The following is a 21,116-nucleotide window of genomic DNA, read 5'->3' as shown; positions in this document are numbered from 1 at the left end:
AAGGTATCTATATTTTTGTGCATTTTGTGAACTGTTGTGTATAGATAGGTTTTTGATATCATTGTTACCAAATGAAAAAGTTGAAGTATTAAAAGTGAAAGAAACTTGTTTAAACATTTTGCGTCGTTGTTTGTGTTTTACAATATTTAACCCTGACACCCTAGCATCAGTATGCATATTCTCTGTATTGATTTATTTGCATTTTGTAAGGTGTTGACAACGAGAATTTGTTTAGCAATCGAGAGGTTCTTCAGGTGGTGACGGGTTCCTTTATTCTTGTGACCTTAATGTGTGATTTAGTCACTGGTAGGAGTTAAAAGGTGAACTCCTTGGAGTGACCAAGACAGAATTTCTCCTTACAATATCAATACAATATCCAAAAGACATGTGATGAGAATTAAGAAAAATATCAATTAGGAGAATTTCAGATGATCTAATACTAAATTCTCCAAACTACTAGTAACATCATAACAATTTACTATTTGGCAGACTCTAAGGAGAATTTCAACAGAGAACTTGGAAGTGAGAGGCTTAAGTAATTAAAATCACTTCTTCTCCAATGATCTGTAGTGACTTGTAATTTGCGTCATGCATAGTAATTTTGACTATTTCTGGTTCTTCCTTGAGAACTATTCTCCCCACACGAACAAGAGCATTTGTTTGACCAATTAATGTAGGAAGGAATGCCTTTTTTTTTTTAAAACAGGCTACCTTTTCTCTTCCAAAGAATATTGTACACGAGCAAAGCTAGTATTAATTGTTTGTGTCAAATCTGCTGCTGCATCCTGTAATACGTACTTATTGACAGACTGACCTAGCTCAGTTAATAAGATGTTTATTTTATGGCTGTGTCAAGAGAGCAATGGAACATTATATTCTTTGCAACTTTTTTCTAGACCGGTCTAGATGGGAAAATCTAGACTGCTTTCAATATTGATTTCAGCCAATCAAATTTGTGAATTCGGTAGTTCCCAGTCCTTGTGAGACACAGCCATATAATAAATGTACTTATTGACTGACTAGGAGGGCCAGATGAGAAAATATTTGGCAGCCACATGAGCACAAACAAATTCTGCAATTAAAACATTTCCTATTCTTTTTTTGCAAGTCAGAACAAGAAACTCCCAATTCCTTGAAAAATGAGATGGCTTTTTCTCATTTCTGTTTTCCTTTAGGCTTTTGCAACAAAGCAATGTGAAGGCAAGCAGGGCCAGACAGCTTTTTTGTTTCACATTAACCTGCCCGGCCCTGTACAAGTCAGCTTTCACTGTGGTTTTCTTTGAGATTGCACAAGTGGGGCCAGACGGGTCATATGATTAAAATGTTTAATATTCACATGTAAAACACATTAGGTAAAAAACAGGTGTAAACAGTTCAAAGTTAACTTTTAAATGAAACTAGATGTTGGGACTGGTACTTCAAAACATGATCAAAATAAACCAAGGATAGCATGAATTTCTGTTTTAGTTTCACTTCTAGAAAAAGAGGTTTGCTGTTAAGATTTTTGTTGGCTTCAGTTTTGCTTTACATCCAACACGAAATTCAAAAGTTTGACTTCCAAAACTTTTTGTTTTACAAAACAAAGCTCTGACATACTTAAAACAAAAAAATGAAAAAATCAAGAGTACATAAAAAATGTTAACCCCAGATTAGCTCTACAACTTTCAAACTACTTGCCCTTGGTTAATAAATCACTATAAAATGTCAAAACATACTACTAACATCACAGTTATAACGTATACCGCAGAATCTATAATTTCTTAAACAGTTTGCAGTAGAATCCTATCACACAACCACCCCACTCATTATTAGGAGGATTTATTGTTTTCCAAACAAATTTAAACTTTTAACTTGAATATTCCCTTTGTCTCATTTGCTTTAGAAACAGCTTGATCTTGATAAGAATCTCAACACTATCTGCTGCTCAGTAATTTGAAATGTTAACAAGTGCTGGGTGAAAAGACAACAAGATCATTAAAATATCCTCCATCATTGTCACCACCGCCAAACACAACAATTTCTTCCTTCTCTTTTTCTTCACTGTCTGCAGGTAGGAACAGAGCCACATGCCCTGCCCTCCCTGTGAGGCTTTCACTGGTCTTAACTGTAATCCAAGTTGAAGTTCCTACAATTAGAATTAAAATTGTATGTCCTAGTATTCTTTTTCTTGAGATGAACAACCACATTCAGGGTACAGAGGTAGGAACAGAAGTTTCCTCAAGGGGGAGGGGAGGGGAAGGAGGGTCCTTACAAATAGATCAACCCTAATCTTGATACCTAAAATACTTACTTTTAAGAAACACCACATATCGTAGAACTTTAAAGAGGGTCACACATGATATGCCAAATTATTTAAGCTATGGCATTCACAAGTTGCTGACAGGTACAATACAGAAAAAATTGAACTCACCTAGCTCGAGTACAAACGAGTCTGTAAGGATCTGATTGCCATCATAACCACCATGAATGAAAATCCTTTGCCTGGGGAGAACAGCCGAGGCATGCCAGCTTCGAGGTGATGGAAAGGTGCCAGACAAAACAGGACTAGAAAACTCCATCATTGCTGTATTCAAAACCAAATAAACAAATTCTCCACTTCAGCCAGGCAAGGTTCAAATTTATCATCCACCAAGCACAAACAGTAGTCAAATGCCCATGGGTTGCCAGGGTGGGGGAAGATGTTTAACTTTCAACTGATTGGTGCATTATAGTTGATTTGAAAATATTGAAGGGCCGCAGCCAGGATGAAACATAGTTGACACCTAACACAGATAACAAGTCTTGCCCATTACCTGGACAATACAACATTCTTTTTAACAAATATTCATAATCATTTACATTCTCATTATTTTGAAGTTCATGTCTTTATTTAAATTCTCTCATCGCTTGCTTATCATTCATTTTACCCGTTGAAGACTGCAGTTTGGGCAGTCGAAAGCCTGCAGTTATTTAATAATTTTTGCCGGAGATCGTTTTAAAATTTCAATTATAGTTGATTGTCTGACATTTGACATTTGGAAGTCATGATCAGAGTCAAGTGATGCTAATGATAATGACTTTTACTTAGGTTCATAAGTCAGCCACCTTCTGATGATGGAATGTGAAAACCTGACCCTCAAACCATCGTTCTGTAAACTTTTTTACCCAACAACTGACCAATGAGTAATTTCCCCTTAGAAGATCAATAGTTCAGAAGCAGCATCATCTATCTAGCACACAGATGGTGAAAATAAAGGAAATTAGTATATACTAAAACAGTGGATAGCGTCGAAGGTGCGCTCTGATTGGCTAGTCAAACTACGAATATCCTTTGCTATTTACCTCCGAGCATCTCAGGAAAAAATGGCGTCCTGGTTTGCATCCGTGACAAACGAAGAAATCACTCAAATCAATTTCTGGTGGTGTATTTTATCTCACTGTTTTAGTATATACTAAAACAACTATTCACCTCAGTGTTGGTGGTTAGCGGTGGATATTTACCTCGCCGCTTTGCAGCTCAGTAAATATCCACCACTAACCACCTCCACTTCGGTGAATAGTTGTTAACTATCCACCAATTTTTTTTTTTTGATCGAACATTAAACTCTCAGAATCTACAGTTGAAGAAATGTAGAGCAGATAGTAAGGAAAATAAATATTCACATCATGGGAAAAACAAGTTTATGCCTCATGTAGTCTTGGAGTTTGTATTCTCCCTGCACTTCTGTAACACCCTAAAAAATTTTCCCTTAATTTTCTGACAGCAAACTAACAGAGGAGGAAGCAAAAATTAAAGACTACTTGAGTTGATAAAAGCATGTTATTCTGAAATCCAATTGTGAAACTCACCCAAGTCAATAACTGAAACGTCATTGAAACATTGCGGAAAATCCCAGCCTCCAAATATAACCAATCTGTCTTCTAATAAAGATGCTGAGTGACTGCAGAGAGAAGGACAAAATCTAAGTTAAGTCTCAACCAACAAATCTCTGCCAAAAAAAGCTCTTACTTCACCCTGACAGATCATAACCTGAGCTCCACATAAAGAGTCACAACAGAGTTCCCTCCATTCTCAAACTCATCACAACCAAAGCAGTACACAAGCCTCAACTTGGCACAATAAAGTGTTATAAAATTTTAGATCTTTCACTTTCCAACATTCCCCCCCTCCCCCCCATAGGGCAACCCCCTCGGTTGGTTTATTCAAATCTTTTCCCCAGGGAAAAATTGCATTCAAATGCCCCACTCAAGCACAATTTTTTACTGATAGATTCTTTGTATGATCAACACATTTTATAGAATTTTCAAAGTCACATATGAAGGTAGTTTTTGGTGCTACTGTTTTTTCTTTCTTCACTTGTAAGCATCATTCTACAATATGAAAATTTTCTTCTTAACCACTTTCCCACAAAAGCTGACTCTTTACCTTTAAACTCCTCCATATTTAAAATTGAAACATGACTGCGTAGTCTGCAGGTTCAAATCCCCACCCCACCTAAGCAAGGTTCAAATAAGTGGGGGGAAGGGAAGGGCACGATGTTGAAGCTTCAAATTGCATAACACTCCAATCAAGGTGATTGGTCATGCTTTGGTCCCTATATGCCGATAAAACTCATGGAGTAAAAACACCTGCATTGCATTACTTGCATCATATGTAAGACTTCAACTTGACCATGAAACAATTATTCCAATTACCCTGATTTTGGTTTGGGTGGGGTTCCTCTCGTGATTGGTTTGTACCAGTTGTTTGATCCTGTGTTGAAGATATAAAGCTCATTACTACAGCCATCGGGTTCTGGATCAGGGTTTGGAAATACTCCACCAAAAACAAGCAGCTCCCCATAGAAAAGGTTACAGCTATGATATGCTCTAGTGGGGGCATTACCAACTGCCTGAAAAAGAGAGAAGATATTTTTTTTGCAGTACAATGTGTTAGAAAAGTTGCCAAGAAATTTAAGAGTTAAAGATCATTTAATGCAGTTTGACACCTTTGATGCAAGCATTTATCATAAGAACCTGACCAAATGACCAGCAGAGAAGCTAGAAATTTTAAATTGAATCACTGTGCATGCCACCTCAAAGTTTTAACCTTTGTTTGAATCTTTCTGAAGAGTGATAGAAATATAACTTTTCATAGCCTTTCTAAAACATTATTCACCAAACAGATGATGAGAATCAATCTGAAAATTGGCTGGAAAGTCATCATCACCTTGATATGACACTTAATCAAAACCATAACAAATTTCTCAAAAGTGATTGGTTATCACCAAAACCGATTTGAGCACTAATAGGACAGCATATGCATCATTCTTGTAACTGGAGAGTGTACTAGGACAGTTAACACGTCATATGCTTGTGTAAGTGGACAGAACCCATCATATGCATGTGGTGTTCTCACACATTTTGCCGAGTTAACTAGTGTTTATTTTTTTATGAAAACCTATAAATGATGTCTAGTTTCTTTCTTAGAATTTTCATAGCTTTGATAAACTAGTAACAGGACTTTGTGTCATCAAATTCTGTGTGTAATCATACTTGCGATGGATAAATTGGACTCTGGTCATGGTTGTCCGATTTTGTTAGTCACCAAATTGGCCATTTTACAGTTGTGTACTTAGTTGCCAAGGCTTTTGATTCAGAGTGAGGCTGAAGGTGACCTTGTTGTGATAAAGGCTGATAGTTTTGAAAGAAACTGTTTGGGGCTGCTTCAGTGGGGGTAACGAAATAATTTGGATATATCAACAAAGTTGAAATGATAAATTGGCCACCATAACGATTACAAAAGCTGACGTTTTGAGAGTTAGCCCTTCGTCGGAGCGAATAATATTTGCTCCGACGAAGGACTAACGCTCGAAACGTCAGCTTTTGTAATCGTTACGGTAGCCAATTTACCATTTCAACTTTGTTGATATATCCAATTATATTGTTGTGATAGAGACCTGTATCTACTTAGCATGATAACAAAGTGATTTACATTTGAAAGGCAGCAAGGTTTGTATCATAACAAGGTCAACCCTAGCCTCACTCCCATTTAAAGGCTTGGCAACCAAGCACACAACTGTAAAATGGACTATTGGAGTCCAATCAGTCCTATTACCACCATCAATAAATTATTCTATTCAACAACAATAATAATAATACTAATTGTCACTGCTAATCGGTGTTGCAAAGTACAGCAACAACGCAGCTCAACAAGGTCGAACCGAAAGCTTACATTGGCGCCTCTGGCAGCTGCTATATGGTCCATAAGTGATCTTGGAGCAGTACAGCTTACAGCCAGCTGGAATCAGCTGTATGCTGGTTTTTGGTGAGGGAGGAAAACCGGAGAAAAACCCTCGAAGCAGCGAAGAGAACCAACACAAACTCAACCCACTTATGGCATCAGGTCTGGGAATCGAACCCAAGCCACACTGGTGGGAGGTCAGTGCTCTCACCAATACGCCATTTATTGTGATTCACAAAGGGTTAAGGGGTAAAACGAAGCTGCATTCCAACCAAGTGGCCCACCATTCCCATTTCTGTAAACTGAAGCAACTATAAGCCAGGAGTATGTCTACTCCCCTCTGGATGGGATGCTAATCCATCACAAGGTTGCCCACCTTAGCCTTTCCTCAGATTTCCCTGACAGTTTGCTGCCACCCATGTATGCTATTGGGTAGAGAGTGGCACTGCGAGAGTAAAGTGTATTTCCCAAGAACACAACACATTGACTAGAGAAGGTCTTGAACCTTGACCTCATAACTCAAAGTCCAGCGCAGTATTTTGTCGCTTCCCCAACTATTTACTAAGAATTCAAAATGTTTTGTAGCCTGAGGGAACAGACATGGATGAGATCTTGAATTAAAGTGCTTTCAATTGCTCTAACTAACCTCGACAGCTGACCAGGTATTTGTTTGCAAGTCCAGAATGTTTACATCACTAAACCATCTCTTTGTTTTCGATCCACCATACACATACAACACCTTCTTCTCTGGGTCATATGTGACAGTGTGTCCAATTCGTCTATCAGCTCCACCTCCTGTGCAGTTCTCTTCATGCCAAGATGGGCATCCTACAAAATATATGCCGTCATGCAAATTAAAAAAATTATAGCACTGACTGAAAGGAAAATTTTTTGCAGTCGCCTTTTGGCAACCTAAAATCATTAACTCTTTACACCCAGCCTCAATATGCATATTCTCCTTAACCTTCACTATACATATCCTTGGGTGCTGTAAAGGAGAATTAGTTTCACAATCAAGAGCTTCTTTCGTTGGTGATTATTTCCTTTATTTTTGTGACTTTAATGTTTGATTCCGTAGGAGGTGTGGAAAAGACCTGACATAACTAACCTTGGGACAAATTCAAAGTCCAAACAGAATCTTTAGCCATCTGTTGCTTGCTTCCTTGACCTCCAATCAGGATAGCCTTTCTCTTGTCAATTAAACACATATCATGCCCCCATCGGCCTGATGGCACTAGTGAATGCAAGTAAAGATACTAACTCATGTAATATGTAGCTAATCACCATTGGATTCCATTAAATTAGACATAAAATTAAAAATAAACATGGGTTGCCATCCATGCAGACATAGATGCACTCTTCAAGACAAGGATGGAAAAAAGCTCAGAAGAAGTGGCTCCAAAAGATATGTTCCTTTAGCTTTGTCATAGAAAATTTATGGGATGTGTTTAATGAAAAGTGCAAAGAATACAATTCAAATAGGTTGGGGAGTTTGTAACTGAAAGCTATTTGACCACCATAAAAGTAATTTAACTTTTTCATTCCAATTACCCTGAGCTAAAATATTTATTTGTTGCATTTAGAGTGATTACACCCAATTAAAATGTATTATGAGATTTTCATAATTAACTTACCATCACTCAAGTTGACTGTTGATGGAGTGTCAGGTGGCGTTGGCACATCAGGGCTCCTCACTGAACTGTTTCTAGGATTCTTTTTGGCACTTCCTGAACCTTTTCTGAAATTCTGTCTCTGACCTTGAATAGGACTTTTAAATGCAAGAAAGAAAAGGAACAGTTACATGAAGATTGTAATTTACATGGGGCTTTTTGAAGGATTTGGGAAAAACTGATTAACAAATTGATTCCATCTTGCCATACTTCAGTTCAGTAAGATCACAAATGAAAAGTCAATATGTGATAGGGTGAGGGGCAACTGAGTGTGCCACTGAAGAGATGCTCTCAACACATTATGACGTCTTCTGAGATCTATTACAGAATAAATGCTCAGCAACATGGAATCTATTAATTAATAATAATGATAAAGGAGCAAAAATTAGTGCTGATAATGGTGGCCTCGTTTATGCACCTGTCCTCCAACAGATTATGAGAAAGAACCAATCAAAACATGTAAGCAATTCCACTCATCATATAAAAAGTAAGAGTATATGTATTTCTTTACTCACACTTTTCAGACTGAACTGATAAACTACAGGACAGTCCAAAAATAAATTAACCTTTTTTTTCAAGAGTGTCTAACAATAAATTTCTCCTTATGACATCCTCCCTGAATCACACATTAATTAAGGTCACGAGAATACTGTAGAGGAAATGATCACCAACTACTGTAAAAAAGGTCTTGATTGTTAAACAAATTCTCCTCAGCTCCATGGGAATTGTATAGAAAACAGTATGGAGAATATGCCTACTGATGTTACAGTTTAAAGGGTTAAGATCAGCTGGACTCAACTCACGTTTCAGCATTGCTCTGTCTTCGTTTCTTGGTGGGTGGAGGTGAAATGACATCTTTTGAATCCACAGGAGAAAACTCCAATTTTGTACATTCGTTGAAATTAAGTTTTTGTTGCTTCAGGTTTTTTAAACTTCCTGGTGTGACAGAACTCTTGCAAGAATCTTTTTGAGTTTCCTGCATTGGTGATAGTACAGCACCTTCATGATCTTTCTTGTTTTCTTTTTCATGGTTGCATTTTTCCTTCACAGTTCTCAGGGTCAGCTTAGCCATTTGCCCCTGAATAATAGAACATCAAAATTATTCCCCAATCTATGATAAACGTGGATCACTTCCTTGTTGTAGAAAGCCTCTCTTTTATAAATTGGACTGTACTGCATGGTAATGTATTACCATTGGAAAAATAAAAGAGACAGCCCAAGATTTAACTCAGATTGGTAACACACCCTGCCCTTTAAATAATCCTCTTCCTTCATTAGGAAAGAAAAATTGGGGATTGATTTCTTAGCAGAATAAACCACGACTAAACAGTAATATTCTATACAAAAATGGTACCTCCTCAGCGAGCTCTTCACTTCTTTTCAAAAACTTCGCCTTCCAGCCCTCGTCCCAACAAAGTGCTTTACTCCTGCATGATAGAGTACCAATTTTCTGGGGTGGAGTCACCACCTCAAGAGATACTTCTGCAATTATCTCTTGTCCCTTGAAATTCACGTCCCATTTTCCAAGACTAAAAATTATGATTTGTTTTGGCAGTGGTAGTGGGAAATAGCAATGGAAGAATCTTTTATCATCTCCTCTTCCTTTATAGCTACAGAGAAAAGTAATAATCAAGAAGCAGAAAAGAAAAGTATACTTTTAATAAAGTAATAGTACACGTAATAATAATTACAATTATTATCATCATCTTAAACACAGTATTCTTGCATGGTCTTTTCCCCTTCACGCCTTAGATCTCATTTAATTTAGCAATTTTCCTTATTGACTGTCACAATTCTTATGATGTTAGTTCAAATAATTTGGTATTAGATCAACTAATAACCCATTGATTGCTATTTTTCTTTATTCTCATCACTTATTCGCTTGATATTGTATTAATAACGTTAGGAGAAATTCTGCGTTGGTCAATCATGGGAATTTAGGGTTAAAAGAACACTACTTAAGAAAGGAAATCTAAGGGAAATAATTCATTATATCATATATTTCGAAAAATTTCACTTAACAGGTGATTAGGGGAGTTCACAAGAAATAGATGACGATGAAGGCTTCTCTACCAAAAAAAAAGGATACATAGTATATGGTAACTTTTTACTTCTAATAATGTGTCTTTATTGTTCAAAAGATAAAATTACATATCTTATGTTACATTAAAAAGGATGTAAATAAGCTTAGGTGTATCTTTTACAAAGCTACATTGTACTTAAAAACAATTCTATTAAAAAAGGTATTCTTAAAACGGTTCGTGCGAATGGCGGGCATTACAGGGGATTCATTTAAATTATATCTCGTAATCTTGGTTTCAGGGAAGTAGGCTCTAAGAGGGTGGCTCAGGATAGTAGAAAGTACTTCTGGTCAACAATCACATATCAAAGATTATATGTAAATGGTCGTTTTGCACTTGTGCTACAACGGGAAAGGTTATGATGGAAAAGTCATTCTCATTTACATTATAGCAATGTGCATGGCTTGTATAATGGGGGTGATCGTGGAATCGAACGTGCGGGACAAACAAATCTATGGATGACCAGCTGGAAAAAACTTTTCCGATTCATCGAAAAAAATATACTTGCCAGATTAAACGTTCCACTAAAACTGCAGGAGCTTCAGCAAGACCTTAAATTGTCTTCAGGTCTAAACCACAACAATCATGTAAATTTACACCTGGAACTCATAATTTTGCAGGACGCGCGCTAAAAAGAACGTCTTTCAGTACCTTGAAGATCGACTCAAACGTCTGGGCGGTTCCCACAAATTAAATACTGCGTATAGGCTGAGAGAATCATCATCTTGTTGATCTTTTACTCTCGGAGTATTCATGTCGAACAGTGAACAAAATATTGAAATGGTGAATTTCAATAAAGCTTTGAAACTTCTTGAAATGCGCGCGCTATTTTCCAGAATACGCCTCCGGTGTATTCTGGGAGAATTGAAAGATTTCTCGGGGACGGGAGGCTGCGGTTATAAAGTGAGCTCCAAAACTCACTTATTTCAGGACCCTTAGTGATTTGATATGAGCGAGTAGCCCGAAAATTAAGTTTTCTAGGTTTTGAGGAGAAAAAAACAGCTGCCGGACATTTTTTGCAAATCGTCAAACGAGAAAAAAAAGTATCTAGCCGGGTACCCCACGGTGACACCTGCATTACGCGCAATCATCTCTGGGAGAATTTTATTGTCTGGAACAGACGGGTGTTGGCGAGTATTTGTGTTAGCGTGTCGTGGCGAGAGTCTTGCAATTTTTCAGGTTTTTGGGACCGTTGAAACTTTTCGACAGCAATATGCCCGTAAAGGTTATGATCACCTATTGGTAAGCAGACTTTTTCATACTTTTACCCGTGCCTTTGTCGCTGCATGTCGTGCATAAAAATTTTTCTTTCGCTGAGGCTGCCTCGTTGCACAATCACTCGTAAACTTGCTGCTTGATAGTCTCAATATTCTATTTGTATTTTTCCTTCACAGTGGTGGATGAGGGTACAGGCCCAAGGTATGAAGCTTTTAATGTGAGCTCGTTAAGATTGATATGAGCAGAGGTACTAGTTTTCGCAAACGAAAGGCAAAAAAAATCGTGAGCATGACATCAGCTGAGCATGACTCTGCAAAACCCAAATGTCTGATTTAAATTTGAATTGACCTAATCTAAAAAAAAGACTGACATGTTACCGTTTTAAAGCAAATTTTATCATGAAGGAACTTTTCCTAGTTTAATTTTTTTCACAATTGATTCGTGGATATCGCTAGCATTTGATAACTTCATGCATTTTAATGAGTTGCTTTCAGAGGGTCGTCGCATTTTGCAGCGAAAACAACCCTATCCCCACCACCCACGCGATCACGAACCTTTACGGGGGAGGGATAAGCCAAATCAGGCCAAACTAAGTATTGGAGGAAAGATAAGGATTTCTTATATCAACATTTTCACTCACCCACTGTAGGACAGGAAAGGGAAAGATTCCTCTGTGTCCCCTCTTAATCCTTAAAATAAAGTTGTTGTCTTCATCCAAGAACTTTACTCGTGATGAAGTAGTGTGCTCTACAGAAATCTCGCCAAGGAAAGTTTAGACAAAGTTCACTTGTGCACCAGTTTGCTAACTTTTTTAAGTGGACACTGCAACAATAAGTTTCTAAATACCACAAACTCAACTAAGATGTTCTAGAGTGAATGCTTTTTGGATTCATAAGCATTGTTTGCACTGTGATCCATCTTTAAAAGGGTTCCTACTAATCAGGGAGTGGGTTAAAGCATTCAGAGGTGCCCAGTGGTGGAATGCATTTGACGTTTAGTTAAAATATTTATTGATTTGCCATTTGTCTTAATTTTTTACTCTGATTTCAATTAGTAAAGCACAATTTTTATTGCCATCATCATTTTTCTTGCCTGCCACAAGAAATCCTCTTACATGAAATTATGAGCTTGCATTTGGTTTTCTCCCTAAGGCATTTGTAAGAGATTCTACAGGTGCTAAATTTGACTGTTTATTGCCTGAAAATGAGAGCACTTTGCAATAACTGGACTTCTTATGTTTACTTTCTTCAGTTTGAGAAGATCAAACAAGCAATCCTCACAAAGTTTGATGACACAGAAGTGGAAGTGGTGGGTACTCTTGAAGTTTGTTGAATTGATGAAATGGGGTTTAAAAAAGTTTCTGCAAGCCTCAAGTAAATACATGTGTACATTTTTTCAGGAAGGATACGGAACACCAGGAATAACAGGGTATTTGGAAGTAGAGGTGGCTGGCAAACTTGTTCATTCCAAAAAGGTGAAAATATTTAATGTTTTCACTCCTCACCCTAAGCTAAGACAAATGATTTTTAAAAATAAATCCTCCAAGCATTCAAACATGCAAAAGATATGTAGCCTCAGTTTGAATTTATCTTCATTTCAGAGTCCCTTTTTACTTTGCTTACATTAAATAATGTGTTAGAAACAAACCAAATAAAATTTTTAGAAAAATGAAAAGTTGTAGACATCTTAAAGAAGGACACTGCATCCTTACAGGATTTGCACTAACACAGCAGTTTGTGTTAATCTTGTTTTTAGGCTGGTGATGGATATGTGGACTCTGACGGCAAAATGCAGAAGATTCTGAATGCAGTCAAAGCAGCCCTGGCTTGATTGTCCTCTGCATGTGCAAGGAAAAAGTGTACAGTTGAGGTACTTAAATACATGAAGTAGACTGTTAAAATTTAACCATTTAACACTGTAACATTAGTATGCTTCTTCTCCATACTTTCCATGCATTTCAAAAGGAGCTGACAAGGAGAATTTCTTTAACAATCAAGGCCTTCTTTAGTATTTGATCTTTTCAGCTATTGTGACCTTACTGCTGGATTCAGGGGTAACAAGGATTTGTTAGTCATTCTTAGGCATTGAAGGGTCAATATGTGGGAAGCATTTGTTTGCTGATGAGATTCACCCAGAGCTTGTGTACAAGTTATTTTCACAGTCTGGACTTTGTAAATTGTCTACTGCCAGTCACGAGGGCAGCTGCACGGGAAAAGGTTCTTCAAGCATGGTCAATGAGCTATCTGAAATAATAAAATTTGGAGTTTTTTATATGAATTCAGACTATCAGATATTGTGGATCCTCTTATGGTTTAAGTCTAAACCCAAAATCCCAGAATTGATTAACATGTAATTTTCCATAAAATATTCATACACGATCCAGCAAACAGGTAATAAAAATACCCAAACTTGTGAGGTACATGTACAAGTTGTTATCTTGATCCAAAACCAAATTATTTGTAAGTAATCCACAATAAAAATGCGTTACAGATGAAGCGGAGAATTAACAAATAGATCTTGGGAGTCTAATTCTAGCAACATATACCAGTACCTTGAAAAATAACTATTTTGGATGTTGACCTTGTCAATAAATTCTGTGGTTATTATTGAAAAGCAACATTGAACTTGATGTACAAATACACTTCTGGAAATGCTAGGTCTCAGAAAACATATCAGCAATTTTTTTTTTTATGATAACTTTTTATTGATCACTGAAGGCAATCAGATTTTCTTTCTGCTGATTCTTAAATCCTAGCTAACACTAGTTATTAATTCGACTGAGTTATCAAGTCAGTTATTCCTCTGAACATGTTTTTTTTTCAGTTTGAACCAGCTGTTTGTTCCAGATGGATGACCATTAATGATGGGAGCAGCTTAAATTTACTGATGGCTGACTTCTTGATGAAGTATAGTGATTTCATCTGGCGGCACTGTGGAAAACAAACTGTGCATGTTATTCCACTTTATTCAGTTGTTTTAACGTGTGTACTCTACTGAGTATTAATTTCCTTTTTTTTTTCTTTAGATGTAAACAAGCTATAGTGTATGAGTAATTAGTGCCTACACTGATTTTTATGGTGAAATGTTTTTCACTAATGTTGTTGTTTAACATTTATACTCTTCTGAGTATTAATTTTCAGTTTTTTGAGGCGTAAACAAGCTATAATGTACGAGTGGTTAGTGCCTGCACTGATCGTTTTGGTGAATGTTCTTCACTGATGTAAAAATTCCTTTTTTTTTTCTTTGTTGAAGTAATAAAGAAAGCTTTTTGCATATCGTTGGATCTGATGTTGTACGTTAACTGAATATGTGGAGAAGTACTAGTTTGATTTGTGATGTTCTGCTGAGTTGGAAAATGGCGTAGAGGTGTTTTGGAATTTCCAAATTATAAGAAATGCAGCCAATTAAAATTAGGATTTTAGATTTCAATTGAATAAATGTTGATTATATATTGGCACCAGGAAAAAGGAAAATTATGGTTAGCCATAGCATAATATCAGGATTAGCCATGAAATTCTTTCTGGAGCCGAATTAGTTTTCAGATAAAAGAGTTGTTTTCTCTTTGTCATGAGCGTGCATTAAAGACAGCGAAAAGACTTGAGTTTTGTTGGGGAACTGAACCCAGTACTATAGTTTTTCTGCTGTAGGTATCAAAGGGCGAGGACTCAACGTCCAGCACGTGCAGTTATGGATGAGCAATGTCGAAAGCGTTCAACGTGCGAGTGACGATGTAAAGTAAATGGTAAAGTGCCAGTGAAAATGTAAAGTGAATGGTAACTTATAGGCCAGCCATCGAATACGTGAAGTTGTAACCCGCATATTGATTTTTGCGCGATTGTACTTTTGTACTTGCTATTTCATGTCACAGTTATCACGCATTAACTCTCGTCTACGTCGATACTCGATTTCAGATTATTTCTGTTAAAAAGAAAGAAAACCACCTCAAAAGTTTCATCTTGTCATCACTGTCATTTTACAGGGAAGAAAAAAAAACTTGCTATGTTGAGTCCAGTGATGGAAAAAAGCTGGCTGCAACTACGCATCCGTCACACTAGTCTCCCTCGCAGCCGTTTTTTCGGATGTCACGCAACGCTCTCCGTCACACACGAACACTTGCCTTTTGACAAGCGGTTTCGTCGATATGAAAGTTGACGAGAATGTTAAAAGGTTTAATAAATTGAACCATTTCTGGCTTGCTGGTGTCGACCGATATTGTCCTTGGCTGAGACTTGTCCTCAAAATGTCACATTTCGCTGCTCCCAATACTCTCTTAGATATGCGAAAGAGAGGCATTAGATCAGCTGTCTTCATATTTAACAACTAATCAAAGAATATCAGCGAAACAAAACGGCAGCAAAAGATGGCATTCAACCGAAACAGCACTATTGATTTTATTTTTCGCGCGATCGACCAGAAGAAAATCACTGCAGTTGTATATTTTGATATGAGTAAACAGCGTGATATAATCAACCGCGTGATTCTTCTAAAGAAACTAAACGACATTGGTTTATCATCTTCTGCACTTCAATGGTTCGAAAGCTATCTTTCTCAAAGAAAACAATCAGTCCGCATTTACTCTGTATTATCTGATAGATTACCAGTAGTCAGTGGCGTACCGCAAGGGAGTGTACAAGGAGCGTTATTATTCAGCATTTATGTAAACGACCTACCAAACATCTGTCAGAATTGTTCAACTGAATGCTATGTGGATCACACAAAGCTTCTATTATCCTTTAGTGCGAATGATTCTGCCCAAGCTATAGAAAGAGTGAACTCTGATCTCATACAACGTATACGCGATTGGTGTTTGGACAATTGCTGAATACTACTATCGTGACGCTACCTTATCATTCAAATGTAAAACGGGCCTAGCGCCTGAATATTTGACATCCGAGCTTGTAACAAGAGGTAGCGTACCTGGGCGTATAACGAGGAACTTTCAAAAAACTCAACATTCCCCTTTTTAAAACTACAACAGGTCAGAGGATCTATTATTCTAGCAGTGTAGCCATCTGGAATAAACTTGACTCAAGATTGAAACTATGTGAAAAACCAGCTTCTTTTAAGAGAGCTTTGAAAAGGCATCTCCTGAATGATTTTTTATTGAAATAACCACTCTATTCTTAAAGTTATAAGTAACTTATATTGTATTTAACGTGTTATTAGTTAGTTTTGTATGTATAGTATCAAGTATGTAAATTATGTAATTGTTCACTGAAAAGCCCCAGACGGGGATGTGTTCAATAAAATGTATGTATGTATGTATTTTCGGCTTCGAAGCCTTGCTTCTCGACCAAGTAATCACTTCGGTAAATATCTCGTCCGTGGACTTTACATACTAGCCGCCCGAAGGGATTTATTTGCTAAATATCAAATTAATTCATTGCATACAAAATGAAAGGGAAGCAACACCGAGGATATAGGAAAAGAATGGCTAACTAACAATTTTTTGGAGTATTGGATGAATACCCAAATTGAGTTGGACCTTTGTTCGAACTAAGAATGGTATTGCCGCGGAAATAAAAAGTACTGAGTGTTTCATATTAAGAGTATACGTCAGTGTTGTTCTATCGATGGTGCAATCGTTAGCTTACGATAAATCATTATTTGACATGAAGAGGCACATGTCTAAGAAAATCACACGCTATGTAGGGGAACAGCTTTTTAAACTGTTCATTGACAGAGTTACGTCTACAAATAACACCATCCATGAGAACATTTTGGAAACCTAAAAAACTCGGTGCATTGTACATAAACCCGTGTCAAAAAAGCATTGGTTGGCTTTGTTCCAAAGCACGTTGATTTACACGATTGAATCTAGCCATTTATTTTGTTTATAGACTCCATCGAATCGGTTCTCGAAGAGCTGGAAGTATCAAGTGTCGATGTCAGGTCGAGTGTTAGGGTCTTTTGCATAGCTAAAACTAATTTTACGACGGGAAGTATTCCATCGTTGGGGGAATTTGGCTTTCAGAAGGTTTGCTGCTCAAGATACCCTCCTTGCGCCTGCCATAACCTCGCAAACTTCCACAATACATATTTCGTAACGATATGAAACGTGCACAAGTAAAGGAATTGGTTTCTCAGGTGAGCTACAGCAGAAGAAATTGCAGAAAAGAAGCGCTAACGAAATTCAAGCTGTAGACGGATCCCGTTGAAGCCTAGCGGAGCTTCACATGCAATGGTAGGCGATGCTTTGCAAAGGTAAAATAACAACTGAAGAAATGTTGACGATGATAATATCGTGCTTTATTTTTGTCGCCTTGATGACAAAACCAGGTCAAGAATGCCAAATATTATTTAATAAATGAAACGAATTCATGCAGGTTTAAGCAAGACTTGCGTGATTTTTTTTTTCTGTTGCTGCCGAATCATCATCACAAGTGAATCTAAACTGATCTTAGAGGCCTGTGTAGACCCATCGGAGAACATTTATTCTCTCACTTTTATCTTCTTTGCTTATTACATTTCATTAAATCACTCCCACACAGTTTCTGCTGCGCCGTTTGGCCAAACAAACACTCTTAAAATTAAGGAAGTCTTGGAAAGAGTTGTTATGAAAATTATTATCCAATTACCTTATAATAGGTTGTCACGCTGAGAAGTCTCAGTTTGCACTGTTCATGCTAAATATCATAATTGTATATCATTTGTAACATTACCGTAGTCATCTAGCCTTGTATCTGTATTTATTACTTTAATTTTGGGGGACAGAAATTCTATGAAATGTTCTTCACCGAATAATTGAAGAACAAAACAAGTGCAAGAGAAAGTGGATGAGATCAGTTTTTCAATCTAAGCCTTTTCCGGTGTCATTCCAAAAGCCGGACTCAAGCCTTTTACTGCCTTTCAGTACGTTATAGATACTAATATTTATTGCTCAAAAAAAGAGGTATTACACTTACATATTAAGAAAATTATTTATAGTTAACAGAATATTTTTAAAACGCGTAGTTTGATTAAGAGGAACCTTTATTTCGTACATTTCAAATCAACCTACAACAGGGCTTCACAGAATACCACTCTCCAGTGATGTGAGCACCCTGTATAAAGACTGTCATTATTATTACTATTACTATTATTATTAATATTATTATTATTATTACAACTCGGGCACTTAGCTCTGCTCTAAAGAAAATGTTGGTTACTAGCTTCTAGTGACATCGTCACCATATCACACCTTACAGAGGAATCATGTAAAGCTACGTGAAACAGATCCCCCATACTAAGTATATACCTTTGGAATATTGACTCTTTATAAAATGACTTTCTACCTTAAGTTTCTTACATGCCCATTCTACCTTATTTACGGTGAAATACGTCAAGTTTCCCACAAAAGGAGGTTGGGTAAGTTTTGTTTGACTCCCTAAGTTTTCCTCCAGTGCTGGTTATGGGACACTTTGATCGGGATTAATAAAATGACGATTAAAACGTTTCAAAACCGAACGGGTGGTGTGAAAATTGGTTTTTGGAGTTCGACAATGGTTAAAATTTATTACAACTACCGAGCCAAGTATTTTGAGGAATGTTTTCTTCCTCACAAATACTACCATTGAATAATTCTTTTAATGACGACTAAGTGGCTATGTAAACACGAGTAGAATTTTCGATTTCATTTTAGCGATATCTGCCTATAGAATGATAGCTAGAAAACATTGTTCATGGAACACAGTGAGTTGTTTTCGTTTTTTACACAAGTGTTGACATTAAAAAAAACAAATTGAATTTGTCAGGGAAGTTATCTTTGAGGTTTGACGAGTCAAAAACTGGCGATACATTTTATTTCGAATGGGAAGAGGTTAAACTGAGGGTGTACTGAACAGAAGAGAACGGTTTTCCCCGAAAAGGTTCTTTGCCACACTCATTTCCCATTATTTCACTTAGATCGAAAAATGTCAAGTAAATGATGATATTGACGTACGACTGGGAGATTCTCCAAGGAGGCGGGATATTTACGGTCGCCCAATATGACTCGTACCGACCCTACCATCAGTCAGCAGGCCATCGAAATTTACCACCTCGATGACTCCTTTTTTCTTTAACAGTGCATAAATAAATAGTGAAAAGAAAAGAAAGATTGAAAGCAAATATTACATTCTAGGTAAAAAATTAAAACGTTCTTCTAACTTTTTGAAGTGTCGATCATTAGGTTACACTAGTCAATAATGCACAAAAAGAGGAAATGCCTTCCATTTGTAGTGAAAAGCATCTCTTCGTTATATCAAAATCCAGATAGTTGATCGCCAATTAAGTGCCCTACATCAGTTAAAAGATACGTGACTTGAAAATGCCAACTAATAAAGAATATAAATTATGATCAAATAAATGATATTATCAACAATAGGTAACTAATCACCAATGTTGACAATATCTGCAATAATATCATTACATATATTTGAGTAAAAATGTCAAAACAAATGAAAATTAAATTGGTTTGTTCTACCACTTATTGGTTTCGAGAAGGAGAAAACGTTTCCCGCTATACCTCTGAAATAAGATTATGTCTTTTTTTTTTTATTTTTATGACCTGAGCAAGCACAAACTACTGGATTCATTTTTCATTTTCTTATATAGATGTATATTTATCTTGTCGTATTAATTTCGAGCTGAAAAAGATTAATTATCCACTCTATATGTGACTTTTTAGCAATGTAAACATTCAAATGCCATTGTTAAAATTTTCGCAAAACTCATCCCGATAAAACACCAAATGGCTTTATTGACTTTTTAACCACAAAAAGAATCAGATGCCCTGAGCCTAACATAATGATTTATAAGCTTAAAATGATACTCATGCCACATTGCTTGGAAACGTTCTTGTTTCAGAAAAAATGAGACGCATACCGCCTGCTAGTGACGGAGATGATAGCTCGATACTCAACCCTTACCAAGCAGTTTGGAGTGTGAGGCAGAGAGAGAAGGACTCTCTTCCGTTCCTAGGCCGTTCCTTGACTCTCTTCCGTTCCTTGGCTTTCCTGAGAAAATTTGGCTACTTTTGCAAAAAAGGTGAGAGAAAATCGAAATACTTTCCATTCATTCATTCAAAATGTTTTCGTAGTTATTTCACGCTATACTGTCGCTTTTCTAAACGCACTTGTCCCTGAAAATCTTGGCTCTAACATTTTGTACAATTATGCTTGACAAAAGGATAAGAGGATGGGTGTTCGAATTAAATTGAAAACTCCAAGATTTCATTGAGGTCCGGCATTTCTCTTTTTCAGATCACATCTTAAGATTCTTCAGTTATTTCTTCTTTTCCATAAAAAGTCTGAATTGTAGAAGGTTTTAGCCTGTTTCGTGCATCATACCGGACACTTCTCCTCGAAGGCCTGTGCAGGGCTCAGATTAACGTACTTCTCACTTGCGAGAAGTACGCTTTTTAAAGGTTTTCAATCGAAAATACCTTTCCTTTCGTGGGGAGCATTATACTGCAATCACCTACTTACAAAACAGCAGTTCAGTGGTTGTTTTATTGTTCTGTTCTTGTTCTTATCTTATATTAGGATGCATTTTGTACTTGCCTTTCCACTTATCAGCCTGCTGCTGATATTCGATGCTGTCTCAAGTCAGACCTGTCAGAACGCAAACTGGTGGGCTAGCCTAGACCGTATAGGATGGTCTGTGTGCCCAAAAAGTAATACCTACCTCAAGGGGCTGTGGAGAAATGATTTCAGATATGGAGATGAAAGAACTGGTCGAATCGAAATGGGAAAATGCTGCCAGGCAAGTGTAGGAAGCAAACCATTAGAGGAGCCGTCAAGTTGCTCAAATGCGGACTGGTCGGCGGTGTTGAAAGGGTGAGTTGTAAACTCATTTAGCAAGGGCGTAGCCAGGGGGGTCCTGGGATGCCCGTGACCCCCCCCCCTTGGTAGGTCTTCTTTAGAGCAAACAACCTACAATATTCAGGTGGCGAAAACGCCAAGACAATATCTTGGCCGTAAAAGC

The 21,116-nt window shown here is 37.1% G+C and overlaps 2 protein-coding genes and 1 long non-coding RNA gene across 4 annotated transcripts in view; 2 read left to right on the top strand and 1 right to left on the bottom strand.

Annotated features, from left to right (window-relative positions):
* Positions 1-1,368: 1,368 nt before the first annotated feature.
* LOC111340481 (kelch domain-containing protein 2) lies at positions 1,369-10,783 on the bottom strand. Of its 2 annotated transcripts, XM_022947333.2 has the most exons (10): positions 10,605-10,777; positions 9,227-9,482; positions 8,676-8,950; positions 7,837-7,970; positions 7,311-7,436; positions 6,849-7,030; positions 4,675-4,871; positions 3,829-3,920; positions 2,411-2,563; positions 1,369-2,125 (listed from the first exon to the last, which is right to left on the bottom strand). In XM_022947333.2, exons 1-10 carry the CDS (start codon positions 10,706-10,708, stop codon positions 1,941-1,943), a joined length of 1,704 nt encoding a protein of 567 aa, XP_022803068.2. In that variant the 5' UTR covers positions 10,709-10,777; the 3' UTR covers positions 1,369-1,940. The 2 variants fall into 2 exon arrangements, with proteins under 2 accessions (XP_022803068.2, XP_088619397.1); XM_088763271.1 differs by lacking the exons at positions 1,369-2,125; positions 2,411-2,563 and adding an exon at positions 2,593-2,792 and having other exon boundaries at positions 10,605-10,783.
* Positions 10,784-11,054: 271 nt separating this feature from the next.
* Positions 11,055-14,207, top strand: LOC111340505 (uncharacterized). Its single transcript, XR_002695760.2, has 6 exons — positions 11,055-11,195; positions 11,348-11,372; positions 12,423-12,479; positions 12,571-12,645; positions 12,927-13,040; positions 13,995-14,207. It is a non-coding gene; the product is annotated as an uncharacterized LOC111340505 (long non-coding RNA).
* A 5,850-nt stretch (positions 14,208-20,057) lies between these two features.
* LOC111340494 (uncharacterized) overlaps positions 20,058-21,116 on the top strand; it is a 9,581-nt gene continuing 8,522 nt past the window's right edge. The window contains exons 1-2 of the mRNA XM_088726079.1: positions 20,058-20,175; positions 20,674-20,968. Of these exons, the coding sequence (XP_088582205.1) occupies positions 20,676-20,968 (293 nt within the window). The 5' untranslated portion in view covers positions 20,058-20,175; positions 20,674-20,675. The remainder of the gene's footprint in view (positions 20,176-20,673; positions 20,969-21,116) is intronic.

This window comes from Stylophora pistillata, chromosome 6 (assembly GCF_964205215.1).
Source record: "Stylophora pistillata chromosome 6, jaStyPist1.2, whole genome shotgun sequence".
Classification (NCBI taxonomy): domain Eukaryota; kingdom Metazoa; phylum Cnidaria; class Anthozoa; order Scleractinia; family Pocilloporidae; genus Stylophora; species Stylophora pistillata.
The sequence above is the reverse complement of the archived record's forward strand: the minus strand, read 5'-3'. Positions and strand labels throughout refer to the sequence as shown.